We start from the raw sequence: 21,098 nt of genomic DNA, 5'->3' as shown, positions 1-21,098 counted from the left end.
AATCTTCTCAATTTTTTAGTCTCCTTTCTAAATTATTTTCTAACAATTAGAAGGTCGGAACAGGGCAGGACAGAGAATATAGTATTAAAGAGGCATCAATTTATTAGGGAAGGGGTTTGAAAGATATTTTAGATTTACACACAAACACTCGTAAAATTGAAATTCAGGCCCCAATCATACCCGAGATTTCGCCCCTGCCAACTGCTAAGGCAGTTATAATGGCCTTAATTGGAAGGTTTATTGTTCCCAATAATTTCAATGAATAACATGCATGGCTAAAGAAATTTGAGGTATGTTTAGTTCATCTATTTCAATTTTGTAAGGGATTGATCCCTTATTTTAGATGTTTGATTTGTTAAACATACAAATTCAACTTTATAAAATTAACTTATAAAATAAAAGTTGTTTTATTTCTTCCATCAATATGTAATTCTACTCTCTTATATCTTTATTGGGCCAATATCCCACATTTCTTTTCATTTTCATTTCACAATTTGGTCCCATAAAAGACTAAGGAAATTGTTTTACCTTCCTTTATCGTTGCATCATCTTTATTAATTAGTAATTTAAAGTTACTAGATTGATATTCATGTGATGCACAATTTATTTTAATAAATTAAATGAAATAAAATTTAATTAATTTTATAAATAAAAATCGACAATAATGATAAATATAAAGCATAGTAGTATTAAGAATTAATCAAAAATAATATTAAAAAATAAATGTATACAAAGTTGTTATAAATTATTGAAAACTTCATTATAAACACCACTATAGCACATATTTAAATGAAATGCTAGCATTTGAAGAGGTTAATGATAATTTAGGTATATACATATCTTGACACCATTTTGACAACTTAATATGATTTTTCCTTCTAAAGCATATTTTTCTTAATTTTAATATTTTAACAATAGAAATTTTTATAGTTACTTTATTAATATCTTTAAAAAAAAAAGAATTGTTGCAAAAGTTTTTCACTTTACTAATGTATTTTTTTTTTGCTAATATTCATTATTTTTAGCATATAATCATAATAATTTTTAATTATTTATTATATAAGTTTTATAATTATTTTTACTTTAAAAATGCAGTAATTTAAAAATTAATGTAATTAATGAATTTTTGAGAAAAATATTTGCGGAAGAAGTTATTTCTTATATATATATATATATATATATATATATATATATATATATATATATATATTAATTTTATATTTTATATGCAATTTTTTATTTAAATTTATTTTAAAATTGAAATAATTAATTATTAATGTAATTAATGTTTTAAGATTTTTTTGGTTCAGTTCGTCCCTGGAGCATCCAGGGCCGATAACAGAGACTAATCTCCTCGCTACAGGGAGACACCTCAAAGGGTGGTCTAGCTGGCCTCAAGATTTAACGTAGCTGCATACACAAGGCAGAATTCGAACCCCTGACCATGCTTAAGCGTGGATCAACCCCTATCGCTGAACCACACGCTTGGGGTTTAATTAATGTTTTAAGATGTTACAATTCACAATATTAATGTATTATATTTTTATTTTATAAGAATATTATTTTAGATGAAAATTATAAGAAATTTTGAATATTTTACTTTAAAAATATTTACATAAAATTATTAATATTTTTATGTAAAATTATGTTTAATCACATTTCTTATATTAATATAATAAATAATAATTCTTTTAATTATATTTATGATATTTTAGAGAGAAAAAATTGTTTTATTAGTTGTTCACTTTGTTGATGTGCTATTTTTTTCATTATTTTTAGCATATAATAATAATTATTTTTACTTTAAAATTATAATAACTTAAAATTAATGTAATTGATATTTTATGATACTTTCTGTATTAGTTTATTTTAAAACTCAAATAATCAATAATTAATGTAATTAATGTTTTAAGATGTTATCGTTACAATATTAATATATTATTATTATTATTTTATAAGTATTATTTTAGATGAAAAATTTTAGAATTAGAAATTTTGAATATTTTATTTTAAAAAATTTATATAAAAATAGTAATATTTTTTAATGTAAAATTATGTTTAATTACATTTCTTATATTAACATAATAAATAATATTTTTATAATTAGTATTTATGATATTTCATAAAGAAAAAATTATTGTAGAAGTTGTTGACTATGCTAATGTGCTATCTTTTTCTTACCAATATGCATTATTTTTTAGTATATAATCATAATTATTTTTTATATAAATTTTATATTAAAACTGCAATAATTTAAAATTACTGTGACTAATATTTTATGATACTCTTACAGTTTTTTATATTAATGAATTATTTTATTACATAATTATATAAATAATAAATATTTAATTTTATTTTATAAAACTTGTATGAAGAAATATGTCGGAGAAAAAGCACAAGTTATTTCCTTTATATTAGTAATAGATGAAGGGAGGATGAGAGAAAACGAGTGAGAGAGAGAAGTCTTGAGGGTTAAATTTTTTTCAAAGTAACTGTTCTAAAGTAGAAATGGGCTTTTATTTTTCAAAAATGCGCAAAATCCGCTGAGCCGTTTGAGTGGTTTTGGTATCAAAAGCCCCTTGTCTCTGGTCCAAAAGTGCCCAGCCGTTTCAAATCTGCTGTGTGGATTCGTTCCAAAGAGGGCTCTCTAATTTTTGCAAAATTTTTACTTAGCCCTTTTAAGTAGGCTTACGGATGGTGTAGATACTGGTTTTTCAAATTTTCTCAGCGGCTAAAGGGGAAAATATCAAAATAAAAGGGAAAATAAATTAAATCAGTGCTTGAAAGAACCCAAGAATTCAATATTTGTTAACCTAATAAGGAATTATACCTTGTCAGGCTCAACAGAAAATAGGTTTTCAAAGTTTTCAAACTTCGGTGTATTTTCATTTGGTTAGGCTTCAGAGAAATTGAGTAAATCAGCATATCTTTTAATTTAAATATTATATATTTTATTAGACTCAGATATTTTATACGTAGCTATCTATAGTTCCACACAACCATGTAAGGTAACGTGTAAGATAACATAATGGATGGCTCATTTGTACGGCCATATCTGAGGTACTCATAGAATTAGTTAGAGTCAAATCATTAAAAGCAGTTCATCCCTTGTCATCAAACGATTTAGTACCACAAATAGATTTTAAGGTCTATAGAGCACCAATATCTGCCAGTTGTCTTATAGAAACCATGAACACGACATTTAATATGGTCATAGCATGTCTGAAACATGAGAATGAGGCCATCAAGGTCTTTTCCATAGGCAGAATCTACTAGAACTCAAGTAATCTCCTGGTAACCTATCCAAGACATACCATGTGAACCTTAATGACCCCTGTCTCTCACTTGACCCCATCAAATAGCACATTCACAATCCAATTCAAGAGAGAAAGACTTGGTTATCTATCTATGTATGTGTGTATCTGTCATTGAGCATACAAGCTGTACAAGTCATTCATTCTTACACTGAATCAGCAGAATTCAAATTCATTGCATTCTTTTACTAGTTCTTTGAGATCATTCTGTACTTTTTTGTGTGCAATAGCAAAAACAATGGGCCTTCGCTTACTTGGAAGACGGACATCATTTACAATTACATGCCAAGCAGCTAACAAGGTTGTGGAAGTCCCAAAAGGCTATGTTGGAGACAAAATGATTCCCATATCATTCTTGAACCAGCCTTTATTTCAAGAATTGCTAAAACAAGCTGAAGACGAGTTCGGCTACAATCATCCTATGGGAGGTCTCACAATTCTCTGCAAGGAAGATTTGTTCTTAGATATAGTAGCTTCATGCTTGAACATGCTATAGTCGACATTGTTCTGCAGAGGATTAACATAGGGTTGCTGTGGTTGAGACAAACATTGTACAGCAGGCAATTTTGCATGAAATGCTATCTATTAAGTAACAAGACGACCAACCAAACAGTTATTCTGAATTTATATTATTCTTAATTTTTTTTTCTATCTGAATGAATTAAAACACATACTGCACAAACAGGATGACCATCTTGCATATTGCCTCACATAATGTGGTACTGCCGCCAATTTTGCATGAAATGCTATCTATTAAGTAGTTATGGTGATGATATAGATTAGCTTTCCTAAACCTGATTGTGGCTGTTAATTATGAATGCACATTGTACTTCAGTCTATGAAGTTGGACACGGATCCCAAAATGTTGAACACAATATCTTAATTGGCTGTATGAATTCAGAAATTCTCATTGACATCTTTGTAGATGCACATCGAGGCTGGCGATTTTAAATGAAAATAATTTTTTTTGGGGGGGGGGGGGGGGAGGCGGTGTGAAACAACAATGGGGTCAAGACCCAAAAACAAAAAAGACTGCGAATAAACTGATTTAATTTTACAGAATTTGATGCAATCTCAAAATCCGGTCACAAATCAGAGTTATCTATTAAACCTGTTTAGAAAAATAATGTTTTATTTTTATTTTGTCATGATATATATTCAATGTAACATTCATGTAATTCCTTTTATTTTTTAAATTGATGCTAGATCATTTTTACTGTACCTTCTTTCCTCAGCATGGCATGCATGTTTCATGTTATTCCTTTTCTGATTGTTGTAAAATTAAGCAAATTGATACGGAACAACACATTTAAATAAATATAAAAACCTAACCTCTATTACTAGATTATTGAAATATATCATTCAACAGTATCACATTATCCATGGATCTATGGTGCTTCTCAATCTGTGAGCTGTATAAATTAAGGTCCCATCTCAGTTCAGCTCAGTGTCTGTCTTCTGTTATGCGCATGTTGCTAAATCATTCATTCCATTTCCAACTGGCAATTTGACATAACACCTACAAAGATTTTCATTTTCATAGTAACATGATAGAAGTTGGAAGAAAAGGAGAGTTGTTGATTGGTTTAAGATTCAGTGGAAGCCAAGACAAACTGCTTAATATAAAGTTACGGACAGAACACAATAGATATGGCATCATGAGAGACTTAGTTATACAACATTCAATCCCTATAAGGGTGGGGTCAGACTTTAGGCATGTGGCAATATTTACTTTCGGTGGTAAAAGTAGAAGTTAATAATAGTGATTTTCTCACCCTTATGGTTACCGGCAGTAAAGTTGGAGTGAAAATGAAGAAAGGTATATTCCAAATACTTGATGCGAATGTGTACAACAATGTCAAGAAAGGCATGTACCAACCACCAAGGCAACAACGTCTCAGTCTCAAATTAAATTGTATGTTGCATTGTACTTGTTCCGTAGGAAACTGTGCGGTCTTCATGGAGTGTGCAACGAGAAGTACTTTCCGTGCTGTTCAGAAGGACCTGTCGTGCAAGCTTATCACAAAGAAAAAGAATGGCATTTTGCAACCACTGAATTTAAGTTTCTAGCAGAATGAAAATATGCAAGTGCAAATAAAGTAAACTAGTTTCTGACTAATGTGAGATGTCTGGTGCATGTCTTGAACAAAAGAAACAGGGCATTAAATAGTTTAAACAATAGTTAGGTTCTTTGCTGTACAGTCCTCTTTCATCTTCAAGCAATAACTGTATTGGCCACTCTTCTACAAAGTAGGCCATTTGCTTAAAAATCTTCAGTAATTACTGATAAAGACATGCAAGACAACCCCACATGGTTCATGATCTCTTGTTTCTCACTAGACCCATGAAATAGCCCATAAACCATTCAATTCCTAAGGAAGGTGATCCACTCAAGCAGCATATATATATATATATATATATATATATATATATATATATATATATATATATATATATATGTATATACCCCTTATTGCACTCTCAAATATGTCATAGAGCATAAGACTTGAAACACTTGTTCGTCGTACAAGTTCTTCTATAGTAAGAAACAAGAAAGATAAAGCATGGGTTTTCGTTTGCCCGGTGTTAAAAGAGCTAGACAAGCAGTGTCAAAGGGTGTGGAGGTTCCAAAAGGATATCTAGCAGTGTATGTTGGAGAAGAAAAGAAGCGGTTCGTGATTCCGATTGGATGCTTGAACCAACCTTCATTTCAGGACTTGCTTAGCAAAGCAGAAGAAGAATATGGCTACCATCATCCAATGGGTGGCCTTACGATTCCTTGCAGAGAAGATGTTTTCTTAAATATCATGTCTCTTCTCACTTGAAACTTCACAACATACACATCAGTAGTAGTATCTAGTTCAAAAACAAACAATTTTGTAGAGTTTTTTTTTGTTTTTTTCCCTTTGCTTCCATGCAAAAGTGGAAAATGTAAAGGAACCAAAGTTATATTGATTACGTTGAGGAATTTAAATATATGACACTACGCGTTTAATCGTCCAGCAAAAACAGTTTTTGTATGAATTTTCTCTATGATTTCCTGAAAAATGGTTTTAGGATTTGGTAAATTATACATAATTGTGTGAATAAATCATATTAATTCATAAATATAAATTTGTAATGAAATGGAATTCTGATTAAAATGAAAATCCACCCATGATCGTATTCGTGCCCCATTTTGTCATCAAGCGTCTTCTTTCCAAATCCTAAAGAGGAATGCTTCTGGTTCTGATAGCACCACGGTATATGATAATTTACTATTACATAATTTTTTATATTAATGTAATTTTTCTGAAAAGAAAGGGGTAATCAGGGTAGAAAACTATAACTAAACAGATTTTTTAAATTTAAAAATCATAATTTAAAAGTTAAAAAGAAAAAAAAAACTTAATTAATTAGGGACTTTAAGTGTTTTATATTTATTAATTTATATATATATATATATCATAATTTGATTAGTATATATAAGTCATAATTTAATGTATATTTATAAAATTGTCTATAAATATTTAATAATATTAATAATATATTTAAATTTTATTAATTTAGTAATAGTATAAAAAAATTGCTACATATAAATGAAATTTATAATTTATTTATCTTAAAAAGTGAATAGTTATATAATTTGAAAATATTTTTAAAATAATACTATATTAATATACTATTAATATTATCAATATTAATTTACGGAAAAAAATTATACTAATAATATATAATTTTATATTAATTGTAATAAATATGTATTTGCAATTTTGGATTGCAGATATAAATATTTTAATTTTCATTATCATAATAAAGAAATTTATTGGTGTCGTGGTTAACTTTTTAAGGTTCAATTTTTATATTTAACATTTTAATTTTATCTTTATAAAATATATCATCATGTCATCTTAGTGATAGTGTCATTTATCTAATCGGGCATTATATCACTTATAAGTGTCCAATTAATATCGTTAAATTTTAAGAAAAATTGAGTAGGTTGTTATTTTGAGAATAAATAATTTAATGAATAAGGGTTTTTTTTTTTTTTAGAAAGAGAAATTTAATTAATAACTAATGGTAGTGAGGGGAAGCTGAAAAGAAAGATATATTTTAGTCTTTTCTAGAGTAAGGAAGGTGTAAAAAGTATTGTTGAAGAGTGCAAAATAAAAGTTTTAAAGTGTTCTCAAAGTCACAGTCCAAGGGCCTAGCCCATTAATGTAGGGCCCTGCCATGATCACCTCACGCTTCAAAACCAACTTTTGAGTTAGGATTTCATGGGATGACTTTGTGACTGTAGAAAATTGAAGTTACTTTTAGCTTTTTTTAAAATTAAAAAAAAAAAAAAAAAAAACAATTGCTTTAGTCCTTCAATTTTTTTTTATTGAATTAGTTCCTTTAAAATTATAACGTGCAATTCAGGGGGAAAAAATTATAACATGCTGAAGTAGATTTATTTTTTTTATAAATTTCGTCAGTGACAGTGTAATTCCAAGCAGTGCTTCGTCCCATCACAATTAACAACTCAACTCATTCCTCTAAAAGAACGAGATTATTATAATTTATTTTCCTTTTATTTGTACAACAGTAGCAGCAGAACAGCAAAGGAAAAAAAAAAGTATGTATTGAAGAGAATATGCATAACAGCAGTAGCTGTCTGTATATCAATCTTTGTTAATAACTATATCGCTTAGATAGCATTTTCCACTTAAAGAAAAAGGATAAAAATAAAAATAAAATTTATCTTCTGTACACTTTGCTGCAACTCAACTAATCTATGTCAGTTTCCTTCAACATGATTTATTATAGCCTATTCAAACGAGAAGTTATGTCTAAGAAAGCATCTTCCCTGCAAGGAATAGTAAGACCACCCATTGGATGATCATATCCGAATTCTTCCTCAGCTTGGCTCAATAATTCTTGAAATAAAGGGTGATTCAAGTATGAAATAGGAATCACAAACCGCTTCAGTTTCTCTCCAACATACACTGCTAGATAGCCTCTTGGGACTTCCACAGCCTTGGAAGCTGCTTTGGTCACACCAAAAGATGACCTTCTAATGCCAGGTAAGCGAAATCCCATTGTTTTGAGTTGAAATGCAAAGAGAACAATAAATACAATGAATGCAAGAGCCTGTGTTTGAAAGAAATGTTTGAATTCTTACTTGGTGAGTGACTTGTGTTGCTTGGGAATGCCATTGTGAGTATATATAGATAGATATACGAGTTTTTGTGGAAACAATTCTCTAAACTGAATGGTTGGTGGGCTATTTGATGCTTGATGGGGTCTAGCGAGAGACAAGGGCTAAAGAGGTTTCACATGATATTGTCTATATAATGTTGAGGAAGGATTAGTTGAGATTTGAGAATTCATGCCAACCTGGTTGCAACTTCAGAAAGAGACTTTACAGCCAATAAGCGAATAATTGCATAACCAATATAATGGCCTTCCTCTTATGTCTCATACAGGCTCAAAACACACACTTAGGTTCTTAATGTTGATAAACTACCACTTCCCTGATGACTAAAACAGTAAAAGAAATGTCTACTGTGGTGTGGTTATGTAGATCAGTTTCACCCTCCGCCACATAACAAAAGTAGGGCAACAGGTGCACGTGCATCCATTATATAGTTCCCTGCAATACTAGACTTCAAATGTTGTGTAGACTGTTACTTGTAACTAAAAGATACCGAATTTAAAATCAGATTTCTATTGATTTGCTCAGTTGCTCCAACTAGATGAATATCCAGCTGATAGATCCGAGCCAAAGTTTGTGAGCTTCCCTACTTTCTTTGAAGTAATTAGATACAAGGCATCTTTAAAGAGATTGATCAAATAGCTTATGTGCTAGTAAATATAGAAATTTTGGTTTCTTAAAGCAAGCACCTAGAAGGCACTTAATGTGTGTTTAGGAACAATGCTCCTCAAAAATCTTAGTTTCGTGTGTACATTTTTTTTAAATAAAAAAGATTTTTTTTTAAAATAAAACTTATGTATTTTAACTTCTCGCTAAACGTTATCTATCTCTAGGTCCTGATTCCTAAGAAATATACTCATGTTCATCCCTGACAAGGAATTTTATGTTATGTTCCGCTTTGAAAGTTATTAGCACAGCCAAGTCTAGTTTTTCCTACAGCAAGCAACCTTACTCATGTTTCCTAAGTTATTGGCTTAAGGGACAAGTGAGCAATTGAACATTGTAACTAATGGACAGAAAACACAAAGGAACCAATTGGATAACTGAATTCATTGTTATAATGCAAAAATAGGGACAGAGCATTCTGATAGTCTATTCTATTATACTGCACTAAATGTCTCTACTAATCTATGTCAGTCATCTAAAATCTAAAGTGAAACATTTATATCCCATTCAAGCGAGAAGTTATATGTTGGAAGACATCTTCACTGCATGGAATTGTGAGGCCACCCATGGGATGATCATATCCAAACTCTTCCTCGGCTTGACTCAACAATTCTTGAAATGAAGGTTGGTTCAAGTATGATACAGGAATCACAAACCGCTTCATTTTCTCTCCAACATAGGCTGCAAGATATCCCTTTGGCACATTCACCTCTTTTGAAGATGCTTCATTGCCAGCAAGTAATGCCCTTCTGACACTGGGTAAATGAAAACCCATTGCTATATTGATTGTGTTAGAGACTTGAGAAGAGAATGGTCTAAGAAAAGACTTCAAAACAAACTCTTTAATTTTGAATGCTTAAGGATATTGACGTGAATGATTTGTGTTGATCCAAAATTCTTGCAGCCATGAACGTATATATAGATCAAAGGATATGTAAGAAACCATATGCTACTTGAAATATAGGCAAAGGAGGGCTATAAGATTGGAGTCATGGGACCAAATGAGAGACAAGGCATATGGTGTTGTCTTAGAAGACTTTCTCATGATCCGTCGTAACAAGTTATAGTAGATAATACATGTCTCACCTTCTGGAACAGATTACCCCACTTGAAATAAAACAGATGCATCTATGAAAAAAGAAAATCTATTTGATCATGTTGACACTTTTTTGCAGTGGCAGGAGCCACAAACTTCATTTATGCAAATTTCAAGTTGTGTTGCTTAGATTTTGTTGTGAATAAAAATGTGGTTCATTGTGCCACGTGATCATGTATTCAATCTTGGTTCTCTTCTTATCTCCAAACACTGTCTCAAAGCTATCAACCAGGTCAGCTCGAGCTTCAAGGTTTACAGGTTGCTCATTGTCACTTAGATATTAGTTGGTACATGGTAGATATACATCTGTAGTGTTATCATCTTGAAAGAAACATGTGAGATGTCTAAAGCATGTCTATCATGGGAATAGCAATAGCTCAATGAATAAACAAGCATTAGATTTCACCATTGCTTATGTATTTAAGTTCAAGTGGGTAAATATGTTGGTCATTATCTCAGAAGGTGGGGTATTGTATGCACTCCCATTTGTCTTCCTGATGCTTGAAAGAGATCTTTAAGACAACACCATGTGACCCCTTGTCCCTCAATACACCCTATCATAGCCCTGTCAAAAATCACTCATGGTGGAATTGGATTGCAGTTGCATAGGGCCTATTAGCGACTATATATACACTATTTCTTGTGTTCCCGAGCAACACAAGTCATTTGCATCCTGAAGCATCAGAATTCAAATTTTCTTTCTCATATAAGTTCTTTGACACCACTCGGTATATTACTTGTTTGTGGAGCAACAAAAAACAATGGGTTTCTTCGTACCAGTTATTATTAGACGGGCATCATTTTCTGCTGCTCAAGCAACTCGCAAAGGACTTGATGTCCCAAAAGGCTATCTTGCAGTCTATGTTGGAGTTAAGATGAGGCGGTTTGTAATTCCAGTATCATACTTGAACCAACCTTCATTTCAAGAATTACTGAGTCAAGCAGAAGAAGAATTTGGATACGATCATCCAACCGGTGGTCTCACAATTCCATGCAAGGAGGATGAGTTCCTAGACCTCACTTCTCGCTTAAATGGGTTGTAAATCGTGTTAATAGATAGATTTGTACAGAAGGCACTTTTTCCATTTTAGTGAAGTTGAAATTTTTTACCTGAATGAGAATGTTAATACAAGATATTGCCAAAACGCTTATTGTTTGTGTCAAATTTCTGTGATTTCTGATATATACAAATACAACAGTATCATTATCAAGTTTCAGTTGACATAGATCAGCCTATTATCTTTTAACAGGGATTAAGTGCAGTAAATCTTTGAAGATATTGACCAAACTTGATAATAGATGTTTGCCTTTTTGCATTTCAATGTATGTCATTGGGCTGATACAATGGATCACAAAACACGGAACATATCTTTCTATAACATGGGCCCATTTAGTCCATTCTTGCAGAATGACAAAATAATCTTGAGTTAATTTGGTGCTCTTTCCTATTCTATCATCACTGGAAAATCACTCCCATTTGCAAGGGTCATTGATTCTTGTGGTTTCCTAATCAAGCAGCGCCATCACATGGATTATTTTAGTTGTTTCTTGGGCAGCAATACATGGATTATCATAACTATTTTATTGCCCTGAATTTCTCAACAGTAATAAAAGATATTGCCCATTTTGGTGGAAAGAGATCAGCTAAAAGTTGTTCTATTATTACCCATGGCCTATATTTTTATCCCTTTCCTACTTATTTCTGTTTATGAAATTATAATTGAGAAGTGGGATGTGATATTTAAAATGTAGTTATTCTGACCAAAAAAATATTTTTGGAGGATAAACATTATCTCCCTATTGTTTATCTGTGAAGTAACTATAATTTCCTTTTTTCCTTCTCTTTTTTTTATGCAAAAACTTCGAATTCATTATTGGATAAGTGATTGTAAAACTATAAAACCTCATAAAAACTTCAAGGCTCAATTGTAATGTAAAACACCTCCTGAAGAGATACAACTCTGCCGAAATGGAAGACCACCATGGTTGGATGGTGGTGCAGGTTATGTGGCTTATGACATAATTCTTAATGTGAATTTCTATATAAATCCCTATCTTTTCCAATACTCAATATCAAACTTCTATCTTACTCTTCATTATTTTGGAAATCCTCTCACAGCTATTGTTTCAATCAAAAAAGACAAAATCTGAGAAAAAGCATTGACTATTGCAAGCTGGAAGTGATATCTGGGGGACACCTTCTCTACAAGGGATTGTTAAGGCCATTCATTGGATTATCAACAAATTCTTGTTCAACTTCACTCAGAAGGTCTTGAATTGAAAGTTGGTTCAAATATGATATAGGAATCACCGAATTAGTGAATCACAAACTGCTTCTTTTGGTTTTCTCCTACATAAACTGCTAGATAGCCCTTTAGGACATCACTGCACCTTTGAAAATCAGGCGAACAGAAACACATTGCGGATCAAGAGAGTGTTGCCAAAAAGGCTTGTGTAAGAAGAATTTGATGCTTCAAAATGCAAAGGACATGACTTGTTAACTGCAACCATGACTATCTCTATATATACATAAAGAGAAGGTTTTAGAAAACTTAGGTACAAAAAATGATAGATGTAGAGTAATCCAAATGAGTCTGGTGAGAAACAAGGATGTGAAGGATCACATGGTACTGTCTAGAATGTATTTTATCAAAGATGAAGAAATTAAGTGAAGCTGGATGTTCCAATTTTTTGAAGGATATCCTAAAAGATAGCCACTTGATAATTAAAAAAAAAAAATCAAAACCCAATGCTTGTCTAAACAATTTAATGGCTGATGAAGTGTTCTAGACATGACTTTAAACACCATGTTTGATTCAAATTGAACGGTCAACTAATACCATATACCAGAAACATTTAGATAAGGCATTTTAAATTGTTTGCATGCACTTAAAATTTTCCTTTATAAAAAATATTGAGTTGAGTCAATAATACAGGAAAAATTCGTTCCTCTACCTTACATGTAGAACTGTCAAGTGGTTGAGACAAATCATGACCACTATAAAAAGCAAAGCATAGATAGCATGGACAATTAAAGCTTATCATGCACGTCAGCATCTTAATCTGCTTTGCTGTGGTGATTACTACCAAATATAATAACTTGAAAAAGAATCCGATTAACTAGAGAATTATATTTTGCATATAAAAACAACTTAAGCTTTATTTAATTTGTAATAGAAAGTTCAAATATCCCTTAAATCGGCAATTGTTAGGACATTATCCACTTGATGAAACAAAAAACTATGTATGAGTTAAGTTAGCAGTAGCCAGTAGCACAATCGCAAGATATGTACATCCACTTGAAGTTAAAAGAATGTGTACGAATTTGAAGCCTAGTAAGCCTTTATTTTGGGCTTTAGGTGAATTATTAAAATTTTGGGCTCTTGTCTCGTTGCTTAATCTGCAGTGGCCCAACTAAACAGGTTAAAATGCTGAAATGCAGAAATGGGGCAGGCCCGGGTACAAACCTCTATTTTAAATATAATATATATATATATATATATATATATATATATATATATATAGAGAGAGAGAGAGAGAGAGAGAGAGAGAGAGAGACACACACACACACACACACATATATATATATATATAACGAAAAATACAAAACACTAAAATCAAGTTTTGATGAATTCATAAAAAAATTTAAACCTTGTTATAAGATCATGGGAGGGCTAAGGACTGCTGATAGAATTATAAGCTATTACTCTAATATGCCAAATTTTCTTTCACGTTCCTTGTCGATTTTGTGTCTTCCATTCATAATAATTTCTGTCTTATAGAACTCTTTCACAATTAGAGCCTAGTCATGGGTTTGTAAACTGCTTAATTGACTTTTTACTGATAACTATATATAAACTATTGTTACATAAAAATTTTGAGTAATGAGTTTCCAAAAATCGGGTCCAGTACTCCAAGAGTGGGAGAATTTCACGTGCGGTGTTGAAAACATCTTTTATGCGATCACATGGACGTTTTCAGTTTTCTATTGAGTGGCTCTATTATTGAACTGCTTTATGAATTCAATGGAGGATAAACAGATTGGAGTTAACTAAACAAGGAATTTTTCATTTCCCACAATCTGATGTAAAATGTGCAGTATTCAATGTAGTTAACAATATATTGGTCACACCAAGTTACATAATAGCATAACAAGTAATTCACCACACCTAATTTGTCTGCTACACAAAACACTGCCCACTTTTTACTATATGAAAGTTGAATTTGATGTGATGGGGTGCATCCTATGTAACTATGCTTGGCCAATAGATTATTTACTACACTAAATAGTATACACTTTGAAAGAAAACTCAATCTGTTTATGGCATGATTGACTAATTTGCCTTTGAGAAAGCCAATGTGGTTGCTATTAAGTTATTTTCCCTGCGATTCATGGTGATCAAGCAAACTATAAGGAGATAAAAAACACAAGCTCTCTATTTTGAGAAGAGACGGGGTAATTGTTGTACTTTATGAAACTGTATAAATTAACCAAGTTACCATCCTTGGTTTAGCAAACAACAAATGTAGCAGGTCTAATACAGGGAACCAATCTTCTGCCAAATAATTGAAGACATGTTATTTGGCTTTGTTTGTAATAATGACGTAGTGCTCACCCATTAACTATTGAACTTAGTTTGTATATGGTGATTATATTTTTAGGTACTGATAATGAAAAAAAAATAAAACTATCAAGTATAAAATAATGGTACAATCACTTTTAAGATAGTTATTGTTAAAGTTAATAAACTTTTCATACATAATAATTTGTAATAGATCGACACACTTCTCTTCACTGTTCCCAGTCCTGGCTGGATTAAAGAACAAGATCAAACTCTACTATAAGATATTGGATTGAGTTGGATTAAGTTCAGAAATAAAGTTTCCTGTTTGAATTAGTCCAACATGATATTAGGTAGGTTTGAATCGGATAATGGAATTTGATTATAGATTTGACATTGTATTTAGGATAGAATTATAAAAATAGTACAGTTTCAAATATGAAATGAAGTTTATTAGATAAAGCCAGTTTTGACCAAATTAAGTTTAACCTAATTCAAATATTATGTGAACCAATAGATAGGCCTATCTATTATCACAACAGAGGCTGTCTAGTGATGACAAGAAATTGCCAGTAGAGAGCACCGGTCTAAATTCAAAGCTCCTTTTAATAGGTAAGACCAGTTCAACATATTTTCCAATTCATGTTGGCATTTCACGTCAAGAACGTGCCTAGAATAACAAGGGCCAAGCCATTATTCGTTCAAAAGCAAGAAACAATAATCAACAACTAGTACAACTTTTAACTAGTACCACACTTTTTTTTCTGGCTCCAAAAATTTGTGGGTCCTCATGTTTTGGTCCAGATTAGGCACACTCATGTGAAGCTACCCCAAGTCTTACACCTGACATGTTTCTAAACATTCTTCACACTCATCAAGCAATTTTAGTTAGCGCATGGCTTGAACCCCTATATATATGTGTATTTTCTTGAGATTGCAATTCAAACCAAAGTCTTATCTAGCTCTACCACAAAAAAATTCTCTCACTTAATAATATCTTTATACTTTGGTTCATATCTAGCTTAGCTTTCTCCATCATGAAGACTAGTAACAAATTTGTGGGAATTGCTCATGCCAAGCAGAAACTGCAGAGAACACTTTCACAAAGAATCAGAATGGCTTCAGCCATTGCTGATGTTCCAAAAGGGCACTTGGCAGTGTATGTTGGAGAGAATTATAAGAGGTTTGTGATTCCAATATCTTACCTTAGCCACCCTTTATTCAGAGACTTGTTGGATTGGGCTGAAGAAGAATTTGGATTCAATCACCCAATGGGTGGTCTCACTATTCCATGTACTGAAGATTACTTCATTAGTCTAACTTCTTCTCTTAATTAATTGTTCTAAATTAAGCCAGAGATGGTTTCATCAAATTGACCCATTGGACATTGGTTGCTTTGATTACCAAGTTAGATAGGAGCAATAATATATGGTCTCTACCATTCATTTTGTTCTGGAGATTCTCCTTAATCCAATTGCATCCCAAGTGATGCCTTCAAAATTTGTATATAGATTTTTCGCAATTGAATTCAAGCAAGTTTATGTTTCCAATTATTGCTTTGAAAATTTCACTGTAACCTTCGATTAGCATTGTCTCCATTTTAATTTAGGCTTAGCAATGAAATTTGAAGTTAAAAGGGTAACATAAATTTGCCTAATAAACTGTCTTTAGCAATGTATTAGTTTCTAACTCAGAAATATCTGAAGAAAAAAAAACAACAAAAAAAAAAAAACAAAAAAGCTTTTCTTTTTAACTCTGTAGTTTGTTCTGTCACTCTGTTATTGTAGGATTAAGCTTCTCCAGATATATTCATCATCTCCTCTTGTGTATTAAATATCAACAATAACATAATTATACGCACCAACAATAACATCATTACACGGTGAACAGAACAACAGTAACGTCAATATACTGTTAACAAAGCAATTATTGTTTTAAAATGTCAAAGTTATTTTTATAGAAATTTGTTTTAGCATTAATTAGTATTGTAGACTAGAGAATATTGCTAAAACAATCAACAGATTGAAAACGAATAATGTGCTTAAATCTAAAAGAAAAATGTTATTAAAGCAATCTTTTCAATAGACATGTATCAATTATAAAATTGGTAAAAAGGTAAAATCTGTCTCTCATCAAAATTGTTTTCGGTCCCTACTCTTTAAAAATTAATGGTTTTGGTTCTTATATTTTTTGAAAAGTGGTCAACTTTGTCTCTCCTCAAATCAAAATAAAGTACAACATTCTCCTTCGAAATTTATATATAAATAAAAATAACTAATTTCATTTGAATTAAAAAATTTATTAAATGCATTTAATCTTTTTAATTTTATATAAAATATACTATATTTTCTAAAATAGTTTTAACTACATTCATAATAGATAGTATTCTCATTTATTATCATAAATATATTTTTTAATTAAGAAGATTAAATAAGATTGACTTAGTTAAAATTTATTTATATTTCAATTAAAAAAAATTTAAAATTGTTTTTGTAAGTTCAGAAAGAGTACTAGAATATATTGATATAACAATATCGTTTTAACATTTTTGTTACTTTTTTTGCAAAATCAAAAATATTGAATTTCTCTTTTTTGCATAATTTCTTCCTTCCATAAACTAAAACAAATGGGAGAAGGAACAAATTTTACATGCTTTTTCATCACCTTTCCTCTCACTTTATAAAACTGTCAGCATTATGTTGGTTGTAAAACAGGGATCATATCTTTTAAATAAAGTTTTAAATTTGAGTTACATAAATGAAAGAAAAAAAATCATGGATAGAAGAGATCTTTATTAAAGATGTCCAACTAAATTTTTCATTAAAAAAAATAGTCATTTAGACAATATTTCACTATTGTAACATAATAACCCAAATATATATAGTTTAAATTTGTTGATTTATATGAACTAAAATTAATTATAGAAAATTTTAAAAGGATAAAAACTAAAGAAAAATTATATAGTTACAAAAACCAGAATGAATCCTAAAATTGAACCTAAAACTCTTGTGTTAAATTACATATAGAAGGAAAAGGCAGGAACCCTCTTGGCAAGGTTGATTGGATTTGGATGTCCTCACATCATGAAAATGCATATATACATTCTGGTTTTATGGTATGCAATGTTTTCCATATTTAACAGTGAAGCATGCATACTCATAATAGTTAGTGCATGGAAGTGAGGGTGCAAGTTCCGTAAAGTTGGCACCTCAACATTGGAGGTCACCATTTTTCATCATGCAACAACTATTTTCCATCATAAACACAAATTTGGCAGCCACACCAAATCTGTCACCTTTTAAAAATCCTTGGTGTGTTGTCATCATTCATCAGCCATCAGTTAATTCTTTTGAAACTCAAACAAAAATCTTTAGGCTTAAGGTGCGGATAACAAATAAATTGACTCTGAAATTTAACTTTTTTTATTAGAATATCTATGAACTTGATAATTAACATCTATCAGAAATTTTTATTTTTATTAAAATAACTAGGAAAGTGCTATGATTAACATCTATCAGTATTTCATTATAAAAGTAACATCGCGTCACCGATCAGATAAATATCTCCGTAGTTAAACCATTAAAAAAATTATGACAAACATATATACATTCTATTTTGACGTAGATTGAGCTGAAAAAAAACTAAAATATGATAAATGTAAAATATATATATATATAATAAAAAAATTAAAAAATGAAATAGAAAAAGAAAATTAGTTAAATCACACTTTTGTCCCTCTTTAATTTTTAACTCACAATTAAAGTTTATTAATTTTTAATTTTGATTCTTAACTTTAAAAAATTCATAATCTTATTTTAACCATCAAATATGCATATGTTTTGACTGTTTAAATTGAGAAAAAAATATTTATAAGAAAGTGAAAACTTAATATTACTTACATATGACATAATAATTATTACTCTGAAAATTATATATTGATGTATTACGCTCTGTAAGTGTGCATATTTAACAATTGAATTAAAATTATAATTTTCAAAATTAAAAACTTAAATTATGCTATTAAAATAGAAAAACTAAATTAAAAATTAAGAATTAAATAGAAATTAAAAATACCATTTAACTTATAAAAAAAGTATGAGTATGTCATTGTAATTTTCCTAAAAAAATAATCCTTTAATAAATATTTTTGGGTGAAATTAATACTTTTATATGAATTAATCACTTATACACTGTCGATGTAAAGTTTTTTTATACTGGCAATCAATTATATCTTTTAATTGTGTCATGTCACTATTACAGTAACATGGCACAATTAAAAGATATAATTAATTGTAAGTATAAAAAAACTTTATACTAACAGTGTATAGATGATTAACTCATTTTATATTACATCAGCATAATGTAGGCGCCGTTGTACTGCGTTTATGACCGATGAGTTTGGCGCCCACATGGCCATTGTCATCCTTTGCTAGGTAAGACTAAGATATAGAGCTGTCAAAATGGGCTTGGCCCGGCGAGCCAACCTGGCTCACCTCGGGTTTGAGCCGGGTTGGGTTAAAAAAAATTTGAAAATTTTAATACGGGTTAAATTTGAACCCGGCTCACCACCAACCCGGCTCACCCGGGTTGAACCCGTGGTGAGCCGAGCTGGCCCACCAACCCGTGATTAAATTTTTTTTTGAAAAAATACAATAATTATTGGGTCATGGTGCAGTCTAACATGAGACAATAATAATTTAATGTTGGATTGTGATTTGTAATTTTTGTGATTTTGGATTGTATTTGAAGTTTAAGATAATTTTGGATTATATTTATCTATTTGAGATTATTTAGATTTGATTTGATTGTATTTAAAATTATCATTTAATGTTTGGGATGAATAATTTATTTAAATATGTCTTAATTAAGAATTTCATATTTTTAAAATAAGTTTAAATTTTTGGGCTTTAGTTGTATATTAAGAAAAAAAAATAAAAAAATTATTTTTTTTTAAGGTGAGCCAACCCGTTTAACCCACCAACCCGTGGTGGGCCGGGCCGGGCTCGATTTTTTTGAGCTCACTGATAAATGAGCCGGGTAGGATTGGCCCACCAAATGGCCAACCCGTGGTGGGCCGGGCCGGATAGCCCGTTTTGACAGCTCTACTAAGATACATAAATAAACGGGCAAAGAAATGCATAGGTACAACGTTAACGGCATCTTTGGATGCAATATTTCAGGATCCCTTGCTACAAATGTTTTAACAAGAAGGTTGATATGTGATACAAAACAAAGACAAAAAAAAATAATGAAAATGAGAATTAAAATTAAAATCAAAAGTACACTTAAAAAAACTCAGTCTCATATTGATCAATCATCAAATTAATGTATATAGATAGAAATTTTACAAGTATGTTTTATATAATATTGAATAGGATTTAAAATTCACATTTTGAAATGGTATATAATTTATCTTAAATTTATTAACAAATTATTTGTCGTATTATTTACATTAAGTTCAATAATATCAAGTCTAAAAGATATATAAGAAAAATTCAAGTCTTATATGAATCGTTAATAAAACCAAATTAATTTAAATAAATTAATAACAAAGCTTAATAACTATATACACCTTTTTAAGTTTAGACTAAAATTATAAAAGAATATTTCTTTCAGTATTATAGTATTGATGAGAATATCTTCTGATTTTATTAGGATTAGTATCCTTCAAAACTTTAATTACATTAAAATTATTCTTTCCAAAAAAGAATTATTCAAATTCGAAATCAAATTTAAAGATCAAACGAAACATATATGTTGATAAATTATAATATATATATATATATATATATATATATATATATATATAAGTAAAAGATAATTGTGACTTTAAAAAATACATTGATAAATTTTTTTTGTTTGTTTACATTGTTTTATGAGAAAGAAAACATAAAGAATCTGAATATACCGATAAGATGAGAGTGGAAAAGATAAAGAAATTGAAATAAGCAGAAATAATTGACGGATTCTTGGCATATATACATACATTCATCTAATCACTGACGTGAAGAACGTGGCCACTTACGGATCAACAGAGAAACAGTGTAACTTTGGGGGGAAAACGGTGGGCAAAGTAGTTAATATGCCACCAGATTGGACCTGACACTGACAGCATATATAATCTCTATAATGCAATCATAAATATACATATTTGAAATAAATATCTTATCTTATATTCCTTTTCCTTATGGCTTACGGTTTACTATATATATGTGTATGCATGTCTTGTGGTTCAGATTTTGATATACAGCTAGTGTGCGTGGTTTTGGCACTAGAGTTCAAAA

At 30.4% G+C, this 21,098-nt stretch overlaps 3 protein-coding genes across 4 annotated transcripts; 1 reads left to right on the top strand and 2 right to left on the bottom strand.

Moving 5' to 3' along the window:
• Nucleotides 1–7,963: 7,963 nt before the first annotated feature.
• Nucleotides 7,964–8,714, bottom strand: LOC109798486 (auxin-induced protein 15A-like). Its single transcript, XM_020358803.3, has one exon. The coding sequence runs from the start codon at nt 8,373–8,375 to the stop codon at nt 8,097–8,099; it is 279 nt and encodes a 92-aa protein (XP_020214392.1). The 5' UTR covers nt 8,376–8,714; the 3' UTR covers nt 7,964–8,096.
• Nucleotides 8,221–16,364, top strand: LOC109798482 (auxin-induced protein 15A). 2 transcript variants are annotated; one of them, XM_020358799.3, is made up of 2 exons: nt 8,221–8,359; nt 15,836–16,364. In XM_020358799.3, exon 2 carries the CDS (start codon nt 15,852–15,854, stop codon nt 16,149–16,151), a length of 300 nt encoding a protein of 99 aa, XP_020214388.1. In that variant the 5' UTR covers nt 8,221–8,359; nt 15,836–15,851; the 3' UTR covers nt 16,152–16,364. The 2 variants fall into 2 exon arrangements, with proteins under 2 accessions (XP_020214388.1, XP_082917982.1); XM_083061856.1 differs by having other exon boundaries at nt 12,372–16,364.
• LOC109798490 (auxin-induced protein 6B) lies at nt 9,185–10,070 on the bottom strand. Its single transcript, XM_020358807.3, has one exon. It carries the CDS (start codon nt 9,929–9,931, stop codon nt 9,653–9,655), a length of 279 nt encoding a protein of 92 aa, XP_020214396.1. The 5' UTR covers nt 9,932–10,070; the 3' UTR covers nt 9,185–9,652.
• Nucleotides 16,365–21,098: the final 4,734 nt, after the last annotated feature.

Source organism: Cajanus cajan, chromosome 8 (assembly GCF_000230855.2).
Source record: "Cajanus cajan strain Asha chromosome 8, NIPB_CcT2T_4, whole genome shotgun sequence".
NCBI lineage: Eukaryota > Viridiplantae > Streptophyta > Magnoliopsida > Fabales > Fabaceae > Cajanus > Cajanus cajan.
Note: the sequence above shows the minus strand (reverse complement) of the source record. Positions and strands in the feature narration are given on the sequence as shown.